Below are 24,498 nucleotides of genomic sequence, written 5' to 3'. Positions count from 1 at the left end.
TGTTTGGGGTCATACTGTGATCTCTGACTCTCTAACAAGAGCTGGGGAAGAGATTGAGCAATCTATGTCTCTATCTGCCTTCCATGTGTTTATCCAGGACACAACTAGATCTGGGCAAATGATTACGCACAAATATTTCTTAGATCATTTTTTTAGTCTTGACCATTTTCTCACTTCATTTACATGGGGTTTTCACTTCTGTGACTTTATTCTACCAGCTCTGTTTAGTATCAAAGTATTCACTGAAGCAGCAAATTATACATGATTATTGGAGATTACTCACTGAGAGTGAAGTGATAAATGAATAATTAATTCTCATTATTAGCACTGTCTCCCTTCTGCCTGAGGCCTCTGTGAAATCAGGACCCCATTGCTTTAGGGACTGTGCTAGCAAACAGGGACAATCCCTGTTCCCAAAGGGCTCAGCCTGGAGAGGTGGCCCAGCTCAGGGGAAGGGTGGGAGCTGTGCTGGGGCAGCATTCCAAAGCCCCGTGGGCTCTGCACTGAAGGGATGCCCAGAGCTCCCTCATTCTCTGTGTGTGGGCTGAAGATGCTGCCCCTCCCTGCTGAGCTCATCACCCTCACTCACCAACACCAGGACAGCCCTTAATGCCTTCTCACCAGCCAGCACCTCTCACAGCACCACTCATCCTTCTGTGGCCTCCTTATTGCTTTGGCCTGCTCTGCTCTTTGGCTTAGAGAGGTTTTGAGCCTCAGCTCCACCTTCGAAGGTGGAACAGGTGCAGAAGCTGCGAGGGAGAAGGCAGGAGGAGCAAAAACCCCGCGGGGGCAGAGTTTCCTCCCTGCTGCCAGGGCTGCCAAGGCAGAATGTGACCAGAGTGATGAATGACTGTGCAACTCCCCCAGAGCACACAAATAAAACAGGGAGCAGGCTGTAAAATATGTTGGAGCTGGAAAATGAATGATCTCTGTCAACTATTTAAAAGCAATCCAGTAATGTGAACAATCAGAAGTGAAGAAAAATCAATACACTTTTCATGGCACTGAAATGGAAAATAAGTGGGATTTTACTCCAGTAAAATCCATGCAAACAAAACCCAACAAATTAATTCTACTTGTCAATGAATATGGTCATGTCTTCAGCAGCTGCAGCACCTCCCAGAGTGCTGTCTTCAGCCCCAGCACTGCGCTAGTGATGTAGCAGAAATCCCCACTGGACTCAGTTTTACATGACAGAGAATTATGAACCATTGTCTGTTATTCCCAACACATTCAATTTGTTTAACAAATAATTCCTCTAGGAAGGCTTCAGGGAAAGCAAACAGACAACAGAGCACAGCAGACACAGCCCAGTCCCTGCTCCTGCACACAAAATTCAGACAAAGCACCAGAGTAAAGCAAAGCATCACAGTCCCTGTCAGCCACTGGAGGCACGACTAGAGTGGCCACAGTGGCCATTTCTGCACTCCAGATTGCAGGTTCTGGCTCAGGCAGCAGAGGGGAATGGCCTCGAGGGCACAGGGAGAAGCTCCTGCAGCTTCAGGAGGTGTGGAGGCCCTCCCAGACAGAGCTGATGGGAACAGGGAGAGGGAAGGATCCAAGGGAGATGGATCATGGCTGGAGTGAGGACTTGCAGAGCTCCACAGAGCCACACAATTGCTCCTGCAGGTCTCAGTGCCAGGCATGCACAGAGGCAGATCTATCAGTTTTCCTTTCAAAACTTTCCTCTCCTACTGGACACAAGAAATAGAGCCAGAAACAGAAATTCAAGACCGTGGCACTGGCTGTAAGAGAACTGCCAGATGTGCAGGCAGCTGCTGGGCCTTGGCCAGACCTGTGTTTGGCACTGTAAAGTTCACAGCTATTCAGCAGCCTTCCCTCTGCATCCCAGCAGCACAGGAAGGACTTCCAGCAAGCCGAACTCATTTCTTCTCATTGGGACAACCATTCTTTAAACTTGTTGCATTTGGCAAAGTTGTAAAGGAAACAGGAGTAGCACTATGAACACAAACATGCCTTTTGCAGCTGAGCCTCTCCCGGCAGCAGCTGCTCCGTCCCTGAGCAGGAGCTGCTGTGAATTTGCGCTCTCCTGCAGCGCCTCCAACATCGCAAAGAACGAAACCAAGGTTTTTCCCATTTAGTCAAGCGTGTAAGCCCTAAGCTCCTACGAGGGCAGTTATTTATTTCCAGGTTACCTCCAGAGCCGGCGCTCCCCAGGCGGGATCGCGGCTCCGCCGCCGCCCCGCGGTCCGGGCGGAGCTGACACAGCCCCGGCTCCGGTCCCTGCAGCCCCGGGATTCGCTCCTGCCGCCCACGGAGCTGGGATGGGCTGGAGTAGCCCTTTATCCTGCCCATGGAGCTAGGATGGGCTGGAGAGCCCTTATCCTGCCCATGGAGCTAGGATGGGCTGGAGCAGCCCTTAACCTGCCGCCCATGGAGCTGGGATGGGCTGGAGAGCCCTTATCCTGCCGATGGGAGCTGGGATGGGCTGGAGAGCCCTTAACCTGCCGATGGGAGCAGGGCTCCCTCGCTGGAGAGGGGACAGCGCCGCTCAGCTCTCTGTCAGGGCTGTCTGTCGCCATCCTGAGCGCTCGGCTCTGTCGATTCCCACCAGGGCGCAGCTCATCCGCGGGGCTCAGACATCTCAAATGTGCTCTGTGGTAGCTGTGCTGGTCTCCTGGAGTTAACCTTCAGCAGGAGACAGGACAGACCCCACAGCCAGAGAGAGGGAGCACTTTGCTCCCAGCTGTTCTGGCAGGTGCCACCCACACACACACAGAAGCCTGTTGGTAGAGGCAAGCAGATGGTGACATCTCATTCCTGTATTTCCAGTGCCACCTTCTGTACAGAAGGGGAAACCTCTGAGTTCAGCAGCTCCGAGGAATGAAACTGGAAAATTCTTCCCCCACCCACATGGAAAAACTCAGTCACTATTGAAATTAAACACTGAAGGATTTACATTTTCAGTAGCTCAACAGCACACTGAGTTGTGTGCTAGAGACACCCACAGGTGCCAAAACCTTCTAATTTTACAAAGAAAGTACATAGCCTCACTTTGTGTTTGTCATAAATTTGTGCCATTTCTGGGATGGGATGTAATGGGTGAGAGAAATAAACATCCACTATTATAAAAAAAGTAAAGCATAAGTCTGGCTATAAATATCAAAACCACATGCCAAATAAATTCATGGGGCCATGATAAAATATGTGATCAGGAATAGTTGTTTTCCTTTGTCATCCTGAGCCTTTCCCAGAGGTTTTCAGCCCGGGACTGCTGTGGGGCTGCAGTGTCCTGGCTGTGCCGTGGAACACACCCCTCATCCTTGGAGACCAACACTGCATCCAGCCACACAAAGGACTGCAGGAAACATCCAGCTTTTTCATATTGCAAAAAGAGTTTGCAAGCATTAAAAAAAAGGCCCCAAAACAAAAACAAGTTGAATTTTCATGTCCCTAATTTCAATTTCAAATATTAAGAACAAACCTGGTTTTTATCAGTTGGTGCCCTGCTTGGCTGAGCCACCCAGAGCCGCTGTCAAAGCTGGATCCAGAGCAGCAGCTCTGCAGAGCCACATCCCTGGGAGGGCTCAGGGCAGACTGGATGAGCCTTTGAGCACCTGAGCCTCGTGGATCTCCCTGCCCTTATCAGGGGTGAGCAGGTGATCTTTAAACTTCCCTCCTATCCCTAAGCATTCTGTGATTCCATTCGTCCTTCTACTTGCCTACAGTGCTGAGAAAATTACTTGATTACTTGACTAATTACATTCAGGAGGTTTTCCTCTAAGCACTATTCAGCATGATTATCTGGTACCTCCAGAGTTTCATTAAAGAGACAGACAAGGTCTTATCATCTTTCCTAATAGCTGCCCCATGCTGCCCTGCCAGATCTGATAAGCTCTCAAGATGATTTGGAACAGCCTTAGAACATCCAACCACTTTTAACTGGGGTCAGTTCTTCACGTCTGCAGATGCTCCTGTCACTGAGGGATCAAATCCTGCCCTGTGACCAGGACGGGCAGTGTGTGGCACAGTGGGCATCCCTGGGAGACAGAGAGGGTGCTCAGGCAGTGAAATAAATAGAGAAGGTGCTCAGGCAGTGAAATCCTGCTCCCGTGACTCTGCCCCTGTGGCAGGGCCAGCCTGGCAGCAGCACCTGTCCCAGCCTGGCTCTGGGCACAGCTGCCCTTTGCTGCCAGCATCACTCGGGGACGCTGCTCTGAGGAGAGCTGGAACCCAGTGAATGAAAGACTCCACAAACTCCTCTGAAACCTGGATTTAGGTCCTTGTTTCCACAACACTTGCATTTTGTTTAAAAGCGAGTGAAGCAATTCTGGCTGAGCAGCCTGTTTGGAGTTTGTTTTCCAGTTGTCTGCAGTATTTGAGTCTCCCTCCCACCAAACTTAGGAGTTCAGATTCTGTGGGAAACTTTCCAAATTCTAGCTGGAATACTCAGCCATTAATTCCCAACTTGCCCATCTGCCAGGTCTAGAAAACATTTCTTTAAATCCTTTAAAACATATGTCTAAACTGCTTGTTTATCTGTCAACATTGTCTCACACTATTTAATTTTAAAGCTTAACTTTTTAAGCCCCTCAAGGCTGACCCTGCTCCCAAAGGGAGGAGCTGTCAGTGGGTTTGCACCATGTAAGAGCCGCCTGTGGCACCAGACAGGCTTTGTGCCCACTGACCACACACCGAGCTGCTCAGGTTCTCCCACAGCAGCCTTTTCCCTAGCCCCTGTTAAAATATTGAAAAAAATAAATTAAACTGATTTGAAAGGAGGCTGAGGAGCTGGAGAGAGAAAATGCAATTTCCTTGTTAGCTTAGCTGGCCTGCCCAGAGGCCTGATGCCCTGAGGGGAGCTCGGCTGGCACAGAATTGCTGCCACACGGTGTGGCTGCTGACAGGAACCGGTTTGTGTGGAGCTTCATGGGACACTAACCTCAGTTCAGACAGGACAGCTCTCATGGTTAAATGGCTGAGTGTTTGCAGAGGAGTGGCTGCCTCCTCCTGCACTGCTCCAGTCCCAGAGCTGGGAGCACCAGAGAGATTTCCCCGTTTATGTCGCCGTGCCCCAATATTCCTGTGCTTCCACTGCCGGGTGCTTGACTCCACGGGAGCTCCCCAGGCTCAGCTGGTTCCATGCCCTCACCTGGTTTTCAAAGGAAAGTTCCCCAAAAGCTCCTCTAAAGCTGTTACTACATGGCCACACACACAGAGCACGTATATGGACACAAAATATGTTATTTATTGTGAATTTTGCAAAGACACATTTAAGCAACAAAATATACATTTGTGAACCTTTAGTTTTATACATAACAATCTGCTACCATAGCAATAAATTAAATATACATTATTTACAACAGACATAGGTCACCAGAAACTACAAAGCACTGCCTCTCTACATCAAAAATAAACTTTGTCAGATACATTTCTCCAGGATTCATAGTCACTCTATAAACTCTCCTCACATTCTCTGCTGTAAGCGCAGCGTTCCCTTTGCAGGACGCGGGCAGTGCTACATTCACTGGGGCGGTGGGAGCGTGCGGGGCCGGGCAGGGCTGAGCGGGGCAGCGACGGCAGAGCGGGACCCGCCGGGCTCGGCACCGGCACCGGCACCGGCACCGGCACCGCCCGCGGCCGAGATCCGGCCCGGAACAGCCCCCGGCGGCACAAACAGCCCGGGGACCCGCCTGCCGCTCCCGGGGACCCTCAGAGCTCGGGGAAGAAACGGAGTTTGTGCTTGCGATGCCCTGCTTCCCTCACAAAAAGCAATTCCTGTTGTGCTTCGGCTCTGTGGCCTTTCGAGACGATGCGAGTGCGTGCCAAGAGCTCTGCCGAAGGGAAGCCCAGGCAGGGCAGGGCAGGGCTGTGCCAGCCCGGGGCAGCCGCGCACCGGCCCCGGCCGAGGCGATGCCCCCGCAGGGAAAGGTCCCGCACCGGACCCGGAGCAGCGGCCCCAGGGGTGCAGCTGCACCTGGGCTGGGCCGAGCGAGGGGCTGCAGCACCAGCAGGCAGAGGGGGAGCACCCCCAGCCACAGGGACCTCCCTGCAGAGGAGGTCAGAGACCCCCAGAAACGCCTCCGCACAGCGGGGGCTGCCCCACCACCCCCCTAAGGCATTTCTGAGCCCCCTCTGCTCCCTCTGCCATGTCACTTCTGAGGAGGACAGAAGCTGTGTGCTTGGAAACAGTGGAATCAGAAAGGAAAATGCACTGCCCAGTAATTCTAGTGTCAGTTAAGGATCCTTTCCTTTATATATATAAATATATATATTTTATACATATATATATATCCCTTTCATATATGTATAGATGTGTAAGTGTCACTTATGAGCACAAAACATTTTGCAAGATATCTACAGGAGCACCTGCACGGCCGCTGGCAGCGCAGAAGTGCCCGGGATGCGGCAGGAGCCCTGCGGGGGCGGCTGGAGCCCGGCCAGAGTGGGGCAGGGCAGGGCAGGGCAGGGCAGGGCAGCCGACCCCGCCGCTGGAGGGCACACAGCGGGCTCCATCCCCCTGGCGAGGAGCGCTGCGGGAAATGCACCCAGGAGCCCTGCGGGAAATGCACCCAGGAGCGCTGCGGGAAATGCACCCAGGAGCGCTGCGGGAAATGCACCCAGGAGCGCTGCGGGACATGCACCCAGCAGCCCTGCGGGACATGCACCCAGCAGCGCTGCGGGACACGCACCCAGGAGCGCTGCGGGACACGCACCCAGCAGCGCTGCGGGACACGCACCCAGCAGCGCTGCGGGACACGCACCCAGGAGCGCTGCGGGAAATGCACCCAGCAGCCCTGCGGGACATGCACCCAGCAGCCCTGCGGGACACGCACCCAGGAGCGCTGCGGGACACGCACCCAGGAGCGCTGCGGGACACGCACCCAGCAGCGCTGCGGGACACGCACCCAGGAGCGCTGCGGGACACGCACCCAGGAGCGCTGCGGGACACGCACCCAGGAGCGCTGCGGGACACGCACCCAGCAGCGCTGCGGGACACGCACCCAGCAGCGCTGCGGGACACGGCCCCTGGAGCCAAACCCGGCCCCAGCGCTGCTCCGGTGGGCTGGCAGGGAGACAAGCCCAGAGCACTGCAACCCTCCCTGAGGCTTCACACTGTTGTCTGCCTGTTAGTCCCGTTCGAATAATTCCCAAACCTATCTAGGTCAAAAAGAAAGCCACAGTTTCAAGTGAAAAAAAAAAAGAAAGCAACAAAACAACCAAAAATGCCAAACCAGCTGACAGTAGCCACTGCATCATCTGCTGAAAGATCTCACGGAGATCAACACCCACAGGAATGACAACATCTACAGAACCAAGTGACTTCTCAGAGGAAAAAAACCCAGAGCAGACCCTGGGAGCAAGTCATTGCACCAGTCAGTGTTTCACTCTGCAGCCTCAGGAAATCAGACCAAAGCTTCTAAGAGGCAAATTGGGGGTGGGTTTGAAAGTGCTACTGAAGCATCATCAGACAAGTGCTGAGCAGCAAAGTGTGTGATCCTGAGACACCTACAGCTGCGGGCTGGGCTGAGCACACGGCATGCTCCCCTTCCAAAGGAAACTCAAGGCTTAAACCCTATTGAAATGCAGCTGGCTGGGAGCAGGAGGGAGCATGCCCACGGGAGTTATTGGTATTTACTAGACCGACACAGCACTTAGGGCCGGTGAAACTGTTCCCTGCCTTTTCACAACTGTTCTCCTTTTTTAACTTGGTTCCCCCCCACCCATCATAGCTACAGCCTTCCCCATGGATTAATTCCAGCACCTGTGTGAACCGGGTCTAAGGCTCTTGGAGAGCACCTCCCTGCAGGACCAGGGTGAGCAGAGCACGTCCTGCTTGCCTGGGCTCGCCTCTGGCCAGGGAGATGACAGGAGGAGGGCAGGTGGTGGCTGAACCCCATGAGCACTGGCCCCAGAGAGGGGAGCAGGAGCAGGCACAGCCAGGGCTGCTCCAGGAGCACAGCTCTGCCCCTCTGAAACCTCTGCCAGGCGCTTTGTGCTCTTGGAGCACCCACGGGGGAAGGCGGCTTTGGCACTCAAAGTCCTGCTTTCAGTAGGAATCACAAACCTGAAGAACGGCGTTCACTTGAGACTGAGAACCTGATTTCATGAGGGTGTCCAAAGGTCACAGGCTGGGGAGACAGGGGGGAATATCTCTGCAGCATCATGGCCTGTCTTCCATGGGAAAATGGGTAAGGGAAATCTATGGGCAATGTGAAATTTACGGACAGGCTTCAGGAAACTTCACATGAAGCTCCATAAAAGAGCAAAAGGATTTCTTGGCATATTGAGAGAGGTATTTTCTGGGAAAGGGCATTATCGGAGAGTTACCTTGCAGAATCTATAATCCTTTCATAATAACAAGAGTTTGCTCAAAAGCAGCAGGACAGACTCTGTAAGGGCTGGAGCAGCCTAATGCCTCCCAAATCACCAGAGTTTTATGCATTTGCCTGCCTGGTGATCCAAGCCATAGGGAAAAGCAGAGCCCACCAGGCAAATCCCCTCTGGTTCCAGTTCTAGCACTAAGAAAAGCTAAAGCCGTAATACAGCACAACTTTGGATCACCTTTTCCAGGCCTGTGCCCAGTGTCAGGCAGGGACAAAGAAGGCAGGATGAACCTGCCAAGGAGGATGAGCTGGCTGCTGTCCCCAGCTGCCCTCCCTGGGCCAAGTCACTCATTGCCTCGTGTGCAAGAAACTGAGCAAGTCTGGAGCGAGGGGCTGCCTCTGCCCCAAGAGTTTTGGGGTGTAGGCAGGAGCTGGGGGATGGCTGGAGGGACCCTGCAGACCCCACCCCAGGGAGAGCTGCCCAGGACCCCCCTGGGAGGTTCTGCCCCATTGTCCCCAGAGAAGAGCAACAGCAAACGATGGTGGAAGGTAAACTGCCCCAGAGCCACTAACACCTAGCCTTGGCCTGACCCCCACCCTTCAAAAAACAAACATAAACCCCTGTTTCCCCACTGGTAACTGCAAATAAAGCAGGGAGGGACCTAAACTATGTGGAGGTCTCTCCTGCTGCCCCTCTGCCCAGAAGGAGCTGCCAGGCAACCCAGGGACAGGGGGATGGACGGTGCCACCAGCTGCGGCACTCTGGGCAAGCGCAGGGTGACCAGAAGGGGACATGGCCCTGGCCAGGAGTGCAGCACAGGCAGGGACAGTCTCCTCCTGCACGCAGAGGGGCACAGGGCTGTGCTGCACAGCACAGGGTGAGAAGGTGGCTGTCCCTGTCAGGACAGGGCTGCAGCAAGGTGAGAGCTCTGTTCTGGTGTGTGGGTGAGGGCACCTCGCTGCCCATGGCTGGGGCGTGCGTGCTCCATGGGGTGTTGAAGATTTTTCCCTTTGTTGAAACATTCTGTGCAGAGAAGAAAAGGATAAAAGTCAGGAGTGTGGAAGGAGAATATTCCCACCCCGGAGGTGCTGGCTGTGAAGCACCTGTCCCAGGGAGGGAGCTGATGCCACAGCAGTGCCCTTCCCCAAAACACCAGGCCACCCATCACTCCCAGGCTGTGGGAGAAGGAAACCCAGTGACTGGGTGAAAAGCCCAGCTTTTGAGACCCATGCTTTCAGAAATATAACTTTCTTTCATTTCAAGTTCTATGGGCTCTTCTGCTCAGTTTTGTTCTTCCTAATGACACCCTTAATTCCATGGAACAGAAGGAACCCAGGTAAATCCCACTGAGTTCCCTTTACCTCTGCCCATGAAATCCATCTCGTGTATCTTCTGTTTCCCCTTGGATTTTTGGAATGGGTAAGGGCCTGCACTGCCTTTCCACCCCAGTGCCCAGAGCACAGCACAGCAAACCTGGAGATGGGCACCAGTGTTTGACAGAGGTTAACTGGGGAAACTGCAGCCTGCTGGGCTGACCTGGGAGCAGGTGCAGGAGCACGGTGCTGCAGACAGGAGCAGCAGCGCTGCTGGGTGCACACTGCCACGCACCCCTGCCCTTTCCCTCCCTCACCTACAGCAGCATCCAGGGTGTTCCAAGGCACAGCATGGATCCCACAGCAAGAACAAGCAGAGTGAGCAGCTGTGGGTAGCTGAACACAGCTGGCCCCCAAGCAGCCTTTTTGCACAAAGCAAAACACACCAACACTCACCTGTGACAAGTTCATGACTTCCTCCTGCTAGTGGCTCTATGAGAAAGAACAGAACACGGGGTGGGTTGCAAACAAAGGGGCAAGAAGTCACAAAATCCCTTCCCTTTTCTCCCCCATGGGCCCAGAGGCACACCCAGAGCCCAGAGGCCCATGTCAGGCAGGGAGGACACAGCTGGCAGCATCCACCAGTGAGAGAGAGCCCTGGCACCTACCAGGCTGGAGCTGCCATGGCTGAGCTTGTCAAAGCGAAACTTCAGGTTGGACCTTGGAGAATTTCTGTTCTTTAGATCTGCTGGAAGGAGAGGACAAACAAAGAACAAAAATAATAAACTGTGAACAAAAATATTTGCTGTAGTACTGGCTGCACTCGCCCAGCTAGGCACTTTAATAGGCTGTCAGGAGTGCTACCAATATTTAGTCTGCCTTGGCTGAATGTTTGGCAAAAGCTGTATATTAAGTGTTTGCGATGGAACAAATTGAGGCTTAATTACATTTCACAGTCTTTCTCCTGGAAATGCCACTGAAAAGGCTACAAGGAATGACTGATCCATATAATGTATGGGTGGATTTTCATGTTCTTGGCAGGAAAAATACAAAATAAACACTTCAAGCATTAAAAGGGGCTGGTTTAAGGGTTCAGAAAATCACTTATGAAGTAAGGAGGAGGACCTGTGGGGTGCTGAGACACAAAAAGCCTGCCTGCACTCCATGGTCCCATTTTGCCTGCGACACTCCCAGTTACTGAGCTGTTTGGGTCTATTTGTGCTTCCCGGCTGTTTCAGAAACAGCTCCTCAGCTGACAGTGTGTCTCCACGTGGCTGCTGGTGCCTTGTGGCAGGCTCTCTGTAGCTCAAGGAACCAGAGCCATGGGGATTTGTGGGCGAGGGGTGGCTGTGGCCATCACATCTCACTGCACCCTCACCACAGAACGGGCCAGCAAAGAGCTTTTCCTGCCTGTTTGGCCCTTCTGAGCTGCACGTCATTGAGCAAATCATCCAGATGAAATGGATGGAGCTGGTGAGTGGGTTGGCACGAGAGGAATGGAGCCAAGACCACGGGAAGCTGATTGTTAATTAAGTAATTGTGAGTCATGGCTCAGCCTCTGGAGACAGAGTTTCCACGACTACTGCACATGCTTGTCAGGGGAGACAGAGGGAACAAAGCCACAGCAAGAGCCACCTCTGCACTCTAATTGAGGAAGGAAACCAATTCCCCATGGAACTAACCACAGCACATGGGGCCATGTGTCCAGAGCAGCCCTGCCAGGATGGGGCTGCCCCACACCCGTGGGTGCCCGCCCTGCCATGGTGGGCACGGCTGCTGCTTCACCCTGGGGCAAGGCTGGGAGTGGGCTCCTGCATCCCCACCCACCCCACAGGAACCTGGGGCTGTGGCTTTGGGCGGCTCCAGGAGGGGAAGGCAGAGCTGGCCTGACCCACCTGTGGGGCTCCTGCTCATGATGACGGGGGTGGCCGCGGCCCCCGCGCCGGGGCTGTCGCTGCCGGGCGAAGCGCTGTACACAAACACCTCCTGCTTGAACGGTGACGCCGTGGAGGGCTGGCTCCCCTGCTCACACACACAGCACATGGCTCCTCCTGCACACAGGCCTTCCACGCACCCTGCCAACGCCCCACTGCCCCCGGGCCCGCTGCAAACACTGGCCTGGGCAGAGCGAGCAGTGCCCAGGGCATTCCAAGGCTCACTGGGGTGCCACGGAATCACAGAGTGGTTTGGTTCTTGGTTTGGAAGGGACCTTAAAGACCATCTACCAGACCCTCCCTGCCATGGGCAGTGACACCTTCCACCGGCCCAGGCTGCTCCAGCCCTGTCCAACCTGGCCTTAGACACCTGCAGGGATGGGGCAGCCACAACAGCCCGGGCCCTGCCAGGCACACCACCCTGCACACACCATCCTCCCACAGCCAGGGACGGGCTGAGCCCCTGCGCCTCAGCAGCGAGGAGGCACCTGGGGGCCGGCAGGCACATCCCACTCAGAGCCCGGGGCCCTGGGGGCAGCAGGGAGCTCAGGGAGCCCAGGGAGCGGGGAACGGGCCACGGGGAGGGTTTGGTACCCACCACGCTGTCGTACTCCTCCAGGGTCTCGCTCTCCCCCGCCGTGCTGCTGAAGCTGCTGGTGCTGGAGGAGGAACGGGAGATGTTCGACCGCCCGTTCTCTTTCAGCTTGATAAAAGGCCTAGAGAGAGGCGGAACGAAGGAAGGGCGCGTGGCTGTCACCAGGGCAGCGTGTCCCTGGGACTGGGACGGGGACGGGCCCTCCTGCACCCCCGGAGCACAGTGCTGCCGCAGGAATGAACCTTTGGCATGCTTCAGCACATAACCACCTCCAAAGGCGTGGGACAGGGCACAGGGTGGGTGCCAGCAGGAAACCCTAGGTGGAGCTGAGTTCGCCTTGGCAGGGAGGAACAGGCACAGCAGCCTTCCACGTCCTGAGGATTCGGGCAACCTCGGTCTAATGCTGCTCTTTGCTCTTCTTTGTAAAACCAAAAAGGAGCTGGGCTCAAGAACCACCAGAATCTTTTCTCCCTTAATATCAAACTTATTTACAGTGAAATTTAGATATGGTTTTGTTTGACAAATTCCTTGACGTCTGCTGAGCTGTGGGGGAAGGAGGACGGGCTCCTCCTGGCTCACCTGTCTTTGTTGGGGCATATTTCAGGGGAGCTGGGGTTGGATGAGGTTTCAGATTTCATCTCTTGGGAAGAATGTCCCAAATCTGGTGTCTTCTGGGCTCCAGAAACACTGTCGCTGAGGGCACAAAGAGACAAGTTGCATGAGTTATACAAGAGATTTTAAAAGGATGGTCAAATTGTACTACCTGACACCAGCTATAAACTGTGAGAGTGGCAGAGGCTCTACAGGCACCACCACAAACTCACCACCTTGTCCTGCTCTCTGCCTGGCTCTCCGATGTCGTGTGCAGGCGGGGGAACAGCCCTGAGCGGCGCTTGATGGGGCTCCTGGACTGGTTCTTGGCAGCAACAGCTGGGACAGGGGGCTGGCAGCAGAGAACAGTCTGGGTCTGAGAGCCCCTCTGGCTGTGCAGGGCTGGGAGGAGGCAGGGACACAGGGACACAGGGACATGCTCACCGAGAAGGTGGTCTTGGTCACCTCGCCGCTGTTGTGGGCAATGCCCCCACTGAGGCTGCCTGGGATGCCGCTGCCATGGTGCTTCTTCTGGCTGCCCACCATGGTCTCCATGGAGTGGCTGCGCACCCGGATGGCTCTCTGTGCCAGAGGGGACAGGGACAGCAGGTCACCACCAGGGGAGTGCTGTCCCCAGAACTCCTCCCCGGGCACAAGGGAGAGCCACCCCCTGTGCCTCCCCGAGAGCAAGCACACCCCAACAGCAGCACAGCTGAGCACGGCTGCCCTTGGGGAGCTCCACAGCCACCACAGGATCAGATTTTCCCCCACTGCTCTGTCATATCAAGGACTCCATCTCTGGGACCAGGAGATGCGGACACAAGCCCCAAGCCCCAAGCTCGCAGACCCCTCAGCAGGAATGGGAACCACAGCCAAGCCATAAGCCTTGTTTGTGTGCACACCCTCCACAATTCTGCCTGGACTCAGAGAGGACGGATCCTCTCCTGCCTTTCTTGCACCTCTCCTGCACCTCTCCAGCCTACTCAAAACAGCCCCTGAGCTGGAGGCTTCACAGCCACATGAAAGTGCTTCTGTTCTTCAGCAAGCTGCTGCTTGAGAATACATTTAGCCTGAACCCCTGCTGTGGCTTCTGGTTTGGTTTATGCACCTCTGGAAGGGACTGGAGGTGAGCTGTGCAGCACTGGCCCCACGGCAGCCACAGGCCCTCCCTGCTCCCATGGATCCTCATTTCTCCACGTCCCTTCCCTCACTCCTCACATCAGCAACCTTCTCCATTCTCCTCTCAGCTATTCCCTCAGCCATGGCTGCTCCAGGCCCTGAACCCCAGCCCAGGCTAAAGGGTAAATGAGCCATGGCAGGCCAAATTCCCCGGGTGCCAGCGCTGCATCTGCAGCATGCAGGCTGTTTGCTGCTGGCTCTGGGGCTCATGGAGCCACAGGGGGACCTGCACAGGGTGAGAGGAACTGCAGCCCTGAGCTCTCACCGAGCCTGCAGTGCTGCAGACCACAGTCCCAGCAGCCCCTCCTGCCCAGCCAATAATGAACATCAGGCAAGAGTCCATCAGACTGCATTTATTTGGGTCAGCAGCATTGACATACAATTTGATGTCGTTTTAGGTAAAAGTGATCAGTTGTTTTGCTGCAAAGCAGCAGCCACAGGCACTCCCACCCTGCAGGCTCCTGTCCAGGGCTGTGGAACTCTGTGGGGTTCCCCAACAGCCCAGCCCTGAGGAGGGGCTCCTTTCCCCACACAAGAGGCAAAGGCACCTCTCACTCACTCACCCAGAGCCCAGCAGAACTGAGCTCTGCTCACTTCTGAGAACTGGTCCCCTGGCCAAGGGGATGGGTCTGTAGGCTGGGTCATGGGTGCAAGGCAGCGAGCAAAAAGGTACAGTGGGGACAGGTGTGAGCCCTGCAGCCTTTGTCAAGGGGACCAGGTGTGAGCCCTGCAGCCCTCCTTTACCATGGGGACCAGGTGTGAGCCCTGCAGCCTCCCTGCATGATGGGGACAGGTGTGAGCCCTGCAGCCCTCCTGTGTGATGGGGACAGGTGTGAGCCCTGCAGCCCTCCTGTGTGATGGGGACAGGTGTGAGCCCTGCAGCCGCCCTTTACCGTGTGTGCTCCCGTCACTCCCAGAGCATGCGGTGCAGGATGTAAGCCAGCAGGCAGCCCAGCAGCGCGGGCCCGAGGCGCCCCACACGGACCACGGGGCTCACCTCCCACCCCAGCACTCCCTGCAATGCCAAGAGAGCACGGGCTGTCTCCTCACACACACACAGTGGGCCAGAACATCCCTGCCCAAACTCAGCGCTGAGACCTGACGTGAACGCTGCGGTGTACGACTGACTGTGCCCTTCCTACATGTCTCACACTGGAACAGACACACCTGAGCCTCTGCAGCGGGGTCTGGGGAGCTGTGCACCCTCCTCCCCAGCCCCATCCCCCCATTCACCATCTCACTTGTCTGTGCTACAGACACAGCCATGCCTGAGATAACAGCAGGAACTGTCCCAGCAGGCCCAGCAGGACAGGCCCCTGCCCAGACAGCGACAGCCACCCAGCGCCAGCCCCTCCGTGCTGCAGGGCAGCTGCACCACAGGCACCTGGCAGTGGCTCACCCCTCATGCTTAGGTGCTGCCCCTCCATCTCCAGGGTGTCCCTGCTGCCCAGCCAGCCACTGTCCCTGCTGCCAGTGGCTGCTCAGAGTTTCCCCCACAGCACTTTACCCACTCCTTTTCCTCCAGCCCACATCACCTGCTTTCCCTCCCGTCACCCAGGCTCCCTGGCACACTCAGCACCCCTTCCCCACTCCACACCCAGCATGCTATTTCTGTTTTAAGCACAATGACCACCACCCACTTGCTGTGGCGGCTGCCCCAGGCATCCGTCCTGCTCCCTGTCCCGCAGCAGTGCCAGCTAGCAGCCAGAACATGAGCAGGACATGTCCTGCCACAGCAGAGCCCAGCTGCAGGCACACTCTGTGGCACGGGCCTGAACTGAGACCCCTCTGGGGACACGAAATGCTGCAGCACACTGGCACAGAGTGCTCAGGAGCTCTGGAGAAGTCACTCCAATGGGGACACTCCCCAACAATGCCACCGTGCCAGTTTTTGCTTGCTCCCACCGGGACCAGCTCAGGCACTCGGCAGGCTGGGCGGGCAGTGGTGGCAGCTGCCCCCACCTCCTCTTGCCACCCTACCCTCGGGGGACATCTCTTGTCCCCCAGCATGCACTCTGCCAGCCCCAGGTGCCTTCTAGCCCTGCTGCTGGCAAGGGCAGGGCTTTACCTTGAAAGACTCCAGGAAGCCTCCGTGACCGCCATTCTCCATCTTGTCCTCCTCGGGCCCCAGCCCCAGCATGGTCTGCGTGTGCCCGTGCAGCTCGTCGTGCAGGTTGTCCAGCAGGGCAGCCCGTGTCCGGTCCTGGGGAGAGCCAGGGCTCAGCCAGGGCCCGGGAGGAGCAGTGGCACTGACCCACAGCCCAGCCCGTCCTCTGGAGGAGACAGCCACCCATGGGCAGCGCCTCTCGTGCCTGCGAGCACTGACCCAGCTCGGCAGGGAAAGGCGGCTCTGGGGAGGGCTGGCACAGCCCCCAGAGCTGCCCCAGGCAGGGACACGGGGGCAGCGTTACCTCCAGCTTGGCAAACTTGTCGGACTTGCAGCAGGCGTTCTCAGCATTGATGAGCTTGGTCAGCAGGAACTCCCGGAACTCGGGGCTCTGCGGGGACAGAACCGAGGCACAAAACACCCTCCAGCTCAGGACTCTCTGTGTCTCTGGTAGCAAGCTGTACCAACCCAAAACCCAAGCTCTCAGCACCTGGCAGTGCCTCCAGGTGTGGAAGCATTGGTGGAAACCCAGGGGGTTTGAGGGGCTCGCCTGCACCAACACAGTGCCCCAGCACCAGAGCTGCGGCTGCTGCCTTGCTCAAGTAATGCCATGCTGTGGTGCACGGCCACTCACCCTACCATAAACACCAGGGGCCCCAATGGAAACCAAAATTAATGCAGGTCGATTCCAGCAGTCCTGTTTTCCCCAAGCCAGTGTGCATGGACACACCTCGGACACGCACATCTACATTTCTACATCTTGGAACACGCTTCCCTGGCAGCCCCTACCTTCTGGAACACCGGCGGGCTCGGCAGGGGCGGGCCAAAGGAGGGAACATCTTCCCGGGCTGTGACTGACACCTGGGGAGCCAAGAGACGTGTTATTCCCACGGGTGCGGCAGGATAACAGGGTCTGTGCCACCTACACCCAGGTGATATGTCAGACTGTTCCAAGGCACATTCAAATGCTCAGGATCATCAAAACTCTTTAACAAATGAGCTGTTTCACAAACATGTATTTCATGTACTACTGTCTGCATACACACACATTCTGTCACAGTGCTTACATAACATACCTGTGTGCACACGTGTGTGTGCTCAGCACACAGGTACAAGTCCCCACCAGGCCTAACACTGACTGCATCACTGAGCACAGGGCAAGTGCCCTGGGCAGCCTGTGCCAGGGCTCACCACCCTCAGAGGGAAGAATTTCCTGCTAATCTCTAATCTAACCCTACTTTTGCAAGTGGGAAGCCATTCCCCCTCGTCCTGTCACTCCATGCCCCTGTCAAAAGATGCTGAAGCAAAACTGTGTGGGTGACACTGGGACTGGCCTCACCTTGTATGCTGTATTGTCTGCCTCGGGGTTCTCCACCTGCACCACGATGTAGGCGTGCAGGAAGTTGGAGGCAATCATGTCTGGCACGAATGGCGTGTTCTCCTCTTGGAAGATAATTGCCACTATGTCGTTGCCAATGTGCCTCTTCCTCTGGAGCTAAACCAGCAGGCAGAACATTGGGTCAGTAAAACCAGGCAGCTCTGCTCCTGCAGCAGCAAGTGCCAGTCCCATGCCGGGGAGCCAAGCAGCCCCATCCCACGGGCCAGGGCTCAGCAGGGCCCACAGCACTGGGCAGCGTCAGGGCATCCCCACTCAGACCCCTCTGAGCAAGCAGCCACATCTCTCTTACTTGTTGTGTGTCTCCTTCGGTAAAAGGCAGCTTGGTGGAGACATGAAACATTATCTCCCTGTCCCTGAACACCGTGTACACAGACTCCACTCCCGTCTGCCCATGGCTGACATCCAGGCCTCCTCGAAAACTGGAGATCAAGGGAAAGGCGGAGAGAAGCTCAGAGATGTTAATTGAAAGCTTCACAGGGAGCACCAGCGGCTGTCAGGGGACAGGCTGATGAACAGCCCAGCTCATTTATCTTTATCTAGCAGCGAGCAAATGGGAAAGAACAAACCGTGCGTCATGTGCTGCAACCAGCCATCGCTGTCACCAGCCTGAAATACAGGGGGCACACAAGGCAGGGCTGGTCAGCAGGGCTGACCACGGCCATGGGCACGAGCCGTGGCCTCCCCATCCCTCACCAGCAGCGGGGGTCTCTGCCTGCACGGTGGGACTGCCCGGAGGCACCCGTGGCTGAGCCGCGACGCCCGGCACAGCACATTGCCACAGACTGCCTTCCATCTACGGCTGAATATAGCCAGATTTTATCACAACCTCAAAGCTGCAGGAAAAGAAATTTTTCTCTCTTGGCAGCTCCAATTTTTTTTTAACTCCCCCAGCCTTGAAAAACAAGCCAAAACTATATTTGCTTCTGCTCCGCACATCCCGCTCAAGAGCGAGATGACTTCTGTTCTCACACATAGATATTTTTACATATGACATGGTCTCTTGTTAATGTATTTGTAAAATCATCCTTTTTATTTAACTTACCCTTTGAAGTCCTGGAGAGTTATGGTGTCTCCCAGAAAACTTAAGAAGTTCTTGAAGGCAGTGCTCTCTTCATTATTGCCAAACAGCTCCTCCTCTTGTGTCTACAAAACACAGGGTGTATGTGCTGACAGCCCCAATTTCCCTGCCTGTCCAATCCCCTGCCACCTCCAGCTCCACCCATGGTGTCCTGGGGTCTGACCAGCACCTTGTTCCCTGGTGTCCTGCACAGCCACAGGCTGCTCCCCACCTCTGCTCCCCGGCTGGCACCACCACACTCCCCACCAGCACCATCCACGGGCTGCACAGCCCGCTCAGCACCCAGCACAGCCCAGGGCAAAGCTGCTGAGAGCCTCCTCTGAGCCCCAGCAGGGCCTTAGGACAATGTCCAGGAAATACCAAACCAGAAGTGAATCCTCTGTTGAAAAATCCCTAATCATCTCCTGCTTGCTGTATTTCAAAACAATGAGACCCTAATTACAGCCTTGCACGAGTCACTCAATCCAACCCAAAATGCAATATGTAGAGTGCCTGTCAGAGTAATTCTCAGTGAGTTCTGAGGCTGAGTTCTGCACTCCCCATCCAGAGTACCCCTGCTAATGACAGCACTTTCAGCAAGCACCTCTCTTCAGAGCCCACAGTCCCTCCAGACAAACGTAGCTGTTTAGCTGTCTAAACATATATCTGATTAAAATACCACGCCTGCTAAAATCCATTTTCACATCCGCTTTTCCGTACAGCAGCTTGTGGGCTGATTTCCATACTGAGACTTTTCAGTCATATAATTTTTTAATGAGTGGGGAAAACATCCGAGCAATGAGAAACACAGTCAGTGAGGACAGCCAGTGCCACAGGGTGCTGCACATGGCAGAACCAAGGTCAGAGTTGAGCCTGTGCTCCTGAAACATGGATCTCTGGGATCACTGGGACATGCTCCATGAAAGCAGCGTGGGGACAACTCACCTGCCTGAACTTCTGATAGATCACACCAAACTTGAACGTGTTGTTGACCTCATGCTCATCATAGGACACTATCATCTGGGATGCCTGCAGGAAAGCAAAATGCCAATAGTTTCATCTGGTGGTTCAAAATGTGATGGCCAAAAGATCCATGAAGAGGGGTGAGGAGAGCCCACCAGAGCTGCAGCAGGGTACAACAACAGCTGGGCAGCATCAGGGGAGTGGAAGGGGGAAAGAAGCCAAATTCCCAAATAATTAGGCTAAAAGTTTTCAACAGTGGCCCAGGGTGTGGTTCTCAGTGTCCCACAACCAACTTGGGCAAGTTAGCTCACCTTGGGGTAGAGAACCGGGTTAAACTTCAGCCCAGAGGCATCGTCACAGAAGGCCTGTGGGCAAGGGGAAGGAGCAGTGAGTGCCAGGTCCTGGGCCAAAACTTCAGCCATCAATGTCTTATAAAGAAGCCAAATACAGTCTCCAATGGCAGGAGCTCCCCACATCCACCATTGGGATGCCCCATGGCCTGGCTGGCCCCGACTGAGGATGCAGCAAGCCAGGTCCCAGGTCCCTCCGTGTCAAAGGAGAGCCCCTTGCTCTCCTTGCAGGAAAACAACAGCACCACCCAAGTGCCCCTTGACCTGAGAGCCCAGGCACTGCTGCCCAACACTGCCCAGCACTGCCCAGCACTGCCTGGCACAGGCTTTGCTGCACGAGTTCCAGCCAAGCCAGAAAATTCACCTTTGCAATCTGGGGGATACTCGGGAGTTTGCTGAATCCTGCCAATGGGATCCTTTCATGCAATGTCTTCACTTTAGACCTGGCAAAGAAACAACGAGCACACAGATGTCAGAGTGTCTACAGCAAAGCAGCACCCGCTGTTGGGAAACACAGTTGTGCCGCATTTGTTGGGCCTGGTTAGTGAGCAAAGGCTCAATTTGTCTTCTCATCTCTTAAAATATTCATAGTTCGAGGGAAATGACACAATGGTTCAGACATGCTGGGTCCTGTCAGCTTATGGACGGATAGTGAGAGAAGTGATTGGTGTTATCCCAGGGAGGATTAAACCCCAGAGGTTTATGTTCAGTTCCAGCAGGTTTAGTGACAGATCAAAGTCTCACGTTCATTATCAGGTTTAGGCAGTCCCAGCACAGAAACACAGGGATGCTGCCACTGCCTCCCATCCCACCCAGATCCCTCCACATGCTGCCAGTCCAGCCCAAGCACCTGCTGTAGAAACAGAACCAGGGACTCACAAAGAGAGAATATTTTGTTAAACAAAGATTTTTTTTTTTCTGTACCTGAGTATAACCCTTAAATATTCTGTGCCATCTGTCTCCTCGCATTTAACAGAAAGGATCAGATTTCCAAGGCTGCTGGCTGTACAGTAGAAATTTAAATGATCCTAAAAATAGAAAACAGCATGTTAGCAGCTGGGAAGCAACGCGCCGATGGCAAGGACACTGCCTGGCCACTCACCTGCCACCCCACAGCCTCCCACCGCCCCCCCTGCACCCCTTGCCAGGAGCAGGGCTGTGAGCAGGAGGGCAGGGGCTGCCCTACAGGCCCCGTGTCTGGCTGCGCCCCAGGGGCAGCAGGCCCAGAGCCAACAGCCCCATTGGTGTCACAGGAGACCTGTGCCTGTGGGGCTGGGCAAAGCCACACGTGTGGCCATCACTGCCATGCTGGGAACCCACGACTGCTCCATTCCCTGCAAGGAGGGAAATTGTAAAACTTGCCCATTTTGCTCTCAGCCGGAGAGTTTTCTTAGCCAAAGGGTTGAGCCCGTGGGGTGGAGAAACCCACCTTCCCCAGGAAATGCTTGCGGTAGGCTCTGGCCTCTCCCTTGCACTCCAGCTTGTAGCCATAGGTGCTGGGGCTGAGGTTTTCCTCCTCCTCCTCGCAGATGCTGCTGTCAGATGAGGTGGGCGTGCCAAGGTTTTCTGGGTCTTCTATCCAGTACCCCCCAAACTGGGGCAGGATGATCAATGGGTATGGGCTGCCCTTCTCCAGGATCTGCAGAGACATGTGCCACAAGGGCTCAGGCAGGATTGGGGTGTGGATGTGGGATGCAGAGCTCACTGCTCCATGTTTTGCCCCTCTACTGCAGCAGACCCCAGCCCTGGAGGGACAAGTCCAGCCCCTCTCTGAAACCTCTTCTCTGTGACAGAAGAGGGCACATGCTACTGAGGAAAGGCCACAAAGGTAGGGAGGAGGAACATGCTTTATGTAGCTCCTCTCAGAAAGAGAATCTCCACCAATTCCTCTGCCATCAGCAGTTTTGGAAAGGCATTCACCAGAAGGTGTTAAGGGGGTTCAGGGCACCCACCTCATCGATGCTGGGGTACGGGATGTAGTCTTCCTGGAAAAAGGAACCAAAACATCATCCATGACCATCTGCTCCCCTGGCTGTCCCTTAAAACCCCAGCCCTACCCACCCAAGCCAGGGAATGCCTCCAGCACCTGCCGGTCCCTTGCAGGAAGGCACCGATGCAAGCTAAGCCCTGCCTAAAGGGAGTTCCTCCACTGGTGCAACTTCCAGTGCAGTGGCAAACCCCAACCCTTTTGCACAGCTGGGAGCTGACCTGCACTGGGCTGGGCATAAAGCTGGATTAGGGATTTACAGGCACCATGCTCCCATCTCTGCAATTCAATCAGTGCCTTGTTTTTAGATAACATCCAAATCCTTCCCAGCCCTGTGAGTGACTGTCTTTGACAATCACAATAAACCTCCGAGATGGGGGGGACACTTGAAGAGATGCCGCCAGGAAACAAAAATCAACCAACCTTGTGTTTTTGGCTTCCAGACCTCTGTTCTTCCAGTTTTGGTGCCTGTTTGGAACAAAATGAATGCATTTTAGATGCTTTGACCCACACAGGGCGTCAGTCCACCAGCATGAGGGTATTTTGCTACATGGAGATCACTCCAATCCAAGTGGCTGGAAGGTGAGGTCTGTTCCTGGGACAGGCCCTCTGCCCTCAGGGGCTGTGCCGGGGCAAACACCCCGAGTTTCTGGCATGCACACTGCTGCTCACCTGCATTTTTTCCAGCATTTCGAAGAATTCTGCCGACTGAAAAGAAAAGAAGGAAATCGACTGTTTGAGAAAAGCAGACACAAAGCAAGCCAGTCCAAGCCACATGACAGCAGGGACACTGGACCCCCACCCCGAGCACTTGTCCTGCTCCCTGAATGTGACCAAGCAGCTGGGATTCCCATGCAGCCCCACCTGGAGCTCAGCATCATTGCTGCAGCTGCCCTTGCCAGAAGCCCTCGACCCCCAAAATGCCGAGCTTTGAGCACGTTTGATCAGGGGCCTCGAATCATCTATTTTCTTAATCACAGCAGCACTGGTGAAGCTGCTGCCTGTGGTGCTGGGCTGCCCAGCGCAGGGTTAATCCCCCTTGCCACAGGAACTAAAGAGATTACTGAGCTGCTCCCGTCGGAATCCCCGTTGTGCTGCCCGGCTCGGGAGCGCGGGGCAGGAGCCGCGCACAGGGCGAGCGGCCCCGCACCCTGGGCGACACCGAGGGGCCCAGGGACAGGAACCCACCGGGGCGGGCGCAGCCCACCACGGCCCCTCCGGAGAGCTGCCCGGACCCCACTGACGGCTCAGCCGCGCTCGGCCTCGGGACCTGCAGGTAACCCTGCTCCGATGTACCTGAGCTCCCAGCGGGGCCGTCCGGGAGCTGCTCGGGGCCGCGGCTCCCGCACCGCACCGCATCGCTCCGCACCGCAGCAGCCGGAGCGGCCGGACAGTCCCGATCCCCCTCCCAGCTCTTGCTGCCGCCAGGTACACACAAACAAAGCACCCAGCCAAGCTGCGGCTGTGAACGTGGCTCTCCCCTAAGCCCCTAAGTGGCTTTTCTGGAGGCGGCCGCCCCCGCCCCGTCCCTTGGCTCTGCCCTCCTTTCACCGGGCCGGGAGCGGCAGATCCCCCAGGGAAACGCGGCATCAGCAGCCCCCATCCCAGCGGCGGCCAGAAACGGCTCGCGGGAGGGACACGCGTGATTTGGGGCCAAAAAAAGGGGTCATGGTAACAAGGGGAAAGGCAAGGGGGATGATTTTTAGTGAGCCCTTAGAATAGACTAATTTCTTAAAAGACAAAAAAAAAAAAAAAAGGAAAAAACAGAGGAGAGGATGAAGAAATGAAAATCAAAGAAAAAGAAAAGTCTCAGAGACATTTTTCCCTTTAATATTTGTGGTGAGCAAAGGTCGAATATACAGCACAAGCAGTCTGTGGCTGCCAGCACAGGTGGGGCAGCTGTGCCTCGGACACCACCCTGGCTGTTTCCAGCTTTAGACCATGCCCCTCCTCACCTAACACACCTGAGGGAGTCAAAAAGAAAAACCTCAGGCTCAGACAGCTCTGTGCCCACAGCAGAATACTCTTTGAAAAGTCCTCCTTAGTTTGATCTTGGTTTGGATTCTGTTTATCTCCAGGTACAAATGTTCCAGGGTAGTTTCAGGTCCTGCTCTACCAGTAACCAGAGCCAAGACCTGATCTCAGGGTGGCACCAGACCCAGGTGCTACAGTGAGCCCCAAAGAAAATGCCACACGTACTGAGCAAAGCCTGCAGCTCCCCAGAGAGCTGTGCACACCTAGAGCCAGCTTTGCTGGGCCACAAAGGAAAGGACGGAAAGAAAACCCTGCACCAGGCAGGAGCAGAGTGGAGGGCAGCAAGCAGAGCTAGGCACCCCTGCCCAGCACTCTCCCACAAATGTCACAGCCCTGGAAGAAATCTGTTACCTTCCTGAATAGAAGAAATCTATTACCATCGCTCCCCGCCCGCATCAGCCGCACAGCCCGAGCTCCTCAGGGGCACCCAGCAAAGCCGCAGCCCGGCCATCCCGCCCAGCCCCGCCTCCCCTCGGGGATGGTTCCTCAAGCCAGAGGCGCAGCCAGACAGCCGGATTGTTATTCCAAAGGGTGGCAGCGCCCGGAACAGGCTGGGCGGGAGGCAGGTGCGGTTTGATGGGACAGGCGGGGTTTGCGGGGACGGACAGGTGGGGTTTGCGGGGACAGGCGGGTGGGACAGGCACAGCTCAGGGTGCCCGGCCCCGCGGCGGGCACAGCGCCTGCCCATGCGGGCACAGAG

At 55.6% G+C, this 24,498-nt stretch overlaps 1 protein-coding gene across 9 annotated transcripts in view; it reads right to left on the bottom strand.

Moving 5' to 3' along the window:
• Window positions 1-6,867: 6,867 nt before the first annotated feature.
• RAP1GAP2 (RAP1 GTPase activating protein 2) overlaps window positions 6,868-24,498 on the bottom strand; it is a 51,281-nt gene continuing 33,650 nt past the window's right edge. For 2 of the 9 annotated variants that reach the window (XM_058817994.1, XM_058817989.1), the window contains 22 exons: window positions 22,437-22,472; window positions 22,188-22,232; window positions 21,730-21,762; window positions 21,207-21,416; window positions 20,702-20,805; window positions 20,142-20,220; window positions 19,739-19,792; window positions 19,410-19,493; window positions 18,450-18,550; window positions 17,697-17,826; window positions 17,348-17,503; window positions 16,798-16,869; window positions 16,313-16,399; window positions 15,970-16,104; window positions 13,167-13,304; window positions 12,956-13,074; window positions 12,711-12,824; window positions 12,135-12,252; window positions 11,498-11,624; window positions 10,271-10,347; window positions 10,059-10,094; window positions 6,868-9,312 (listed from right to left, as the gene is read on the bottom strand). In XM_058817994.1, the coding sequence (XP_058673977.1) occupies window positions 10,086-10,094; window positions 10,271-10,347; window positions 11,498-11,624; window positions 12,135-12,252; window positions 12,711-12,824; window positions 12,956-13,074; window positions 13,167-13,304; window positions 15,970-16,104; window positions 16,313-16,399; window positions 16,798-16,869; window positions 17,348-17,503; window positions 17,697-17,826; window positions 18,450-18,550; window positions 19,410-19,493; window positions 19,739-19,792; window positions 20,142-20,220; window positions 20,702-20,805; window positions 21,207-21,416; window positions 21,730-21,762; window positions 22,188-22,232; window positions 22,437-22,472 (2,028 nt within the window). In that variant the 3' untranslated portion in view covers window positions 6,868-9,312; window positions 10,059-10,085. Of the gene's footprint in view, window positions 9,313-10,058; window positions 10,095-10,270; window positions 10,351-11,497; window positions 11,625-12,134; window positions 12,253-12,710; window positions 12,825-12,955; window positions 13,075-13,166; window positions 13,305-15,969; window positions 16,105-16,312; window positions 16,400-16,797; window positions 16,870-17,347; window positions 17,504-17,696; window positions 17,827-18,449; window positions 18,551-19,409; window positions 19,494-19,738; window positions 19,793-20,141; window positions 20,221-20,701; window positions 20,806-21,206; window positions 21,417-21,729; window positions 21,763-22,187; window positions 22,233-22,436; window positions 22,473-24,498 lie in introns of all 9 variants that reach the window. The other 7 variants (XM_058817990.1, XM_058817988.1, XR_009275567.1 and 4 more) reach the window with 6 other exon arrangements.

This window comes from Ammospiza caudacuta, chromosome 20 (assembly GCF_027887145.1).
Source record: "Ammospiza caudacuta isolate bAmmCau1 chromosome 20, bAmmCau1.pri, whole genome shotgun sequence".
Lineage (NCBI taxonomy): Eukaryota > Metazoa > Chordata > Aves > Passeriformes > Passerellidae > Ammospiza > Ammospiza caudacuta.
The sequence above is the reverse complement of the archived record's forward strand: the minus strand, read 5'-3'. Positions and strand labels throughout refer to the sequence as shown.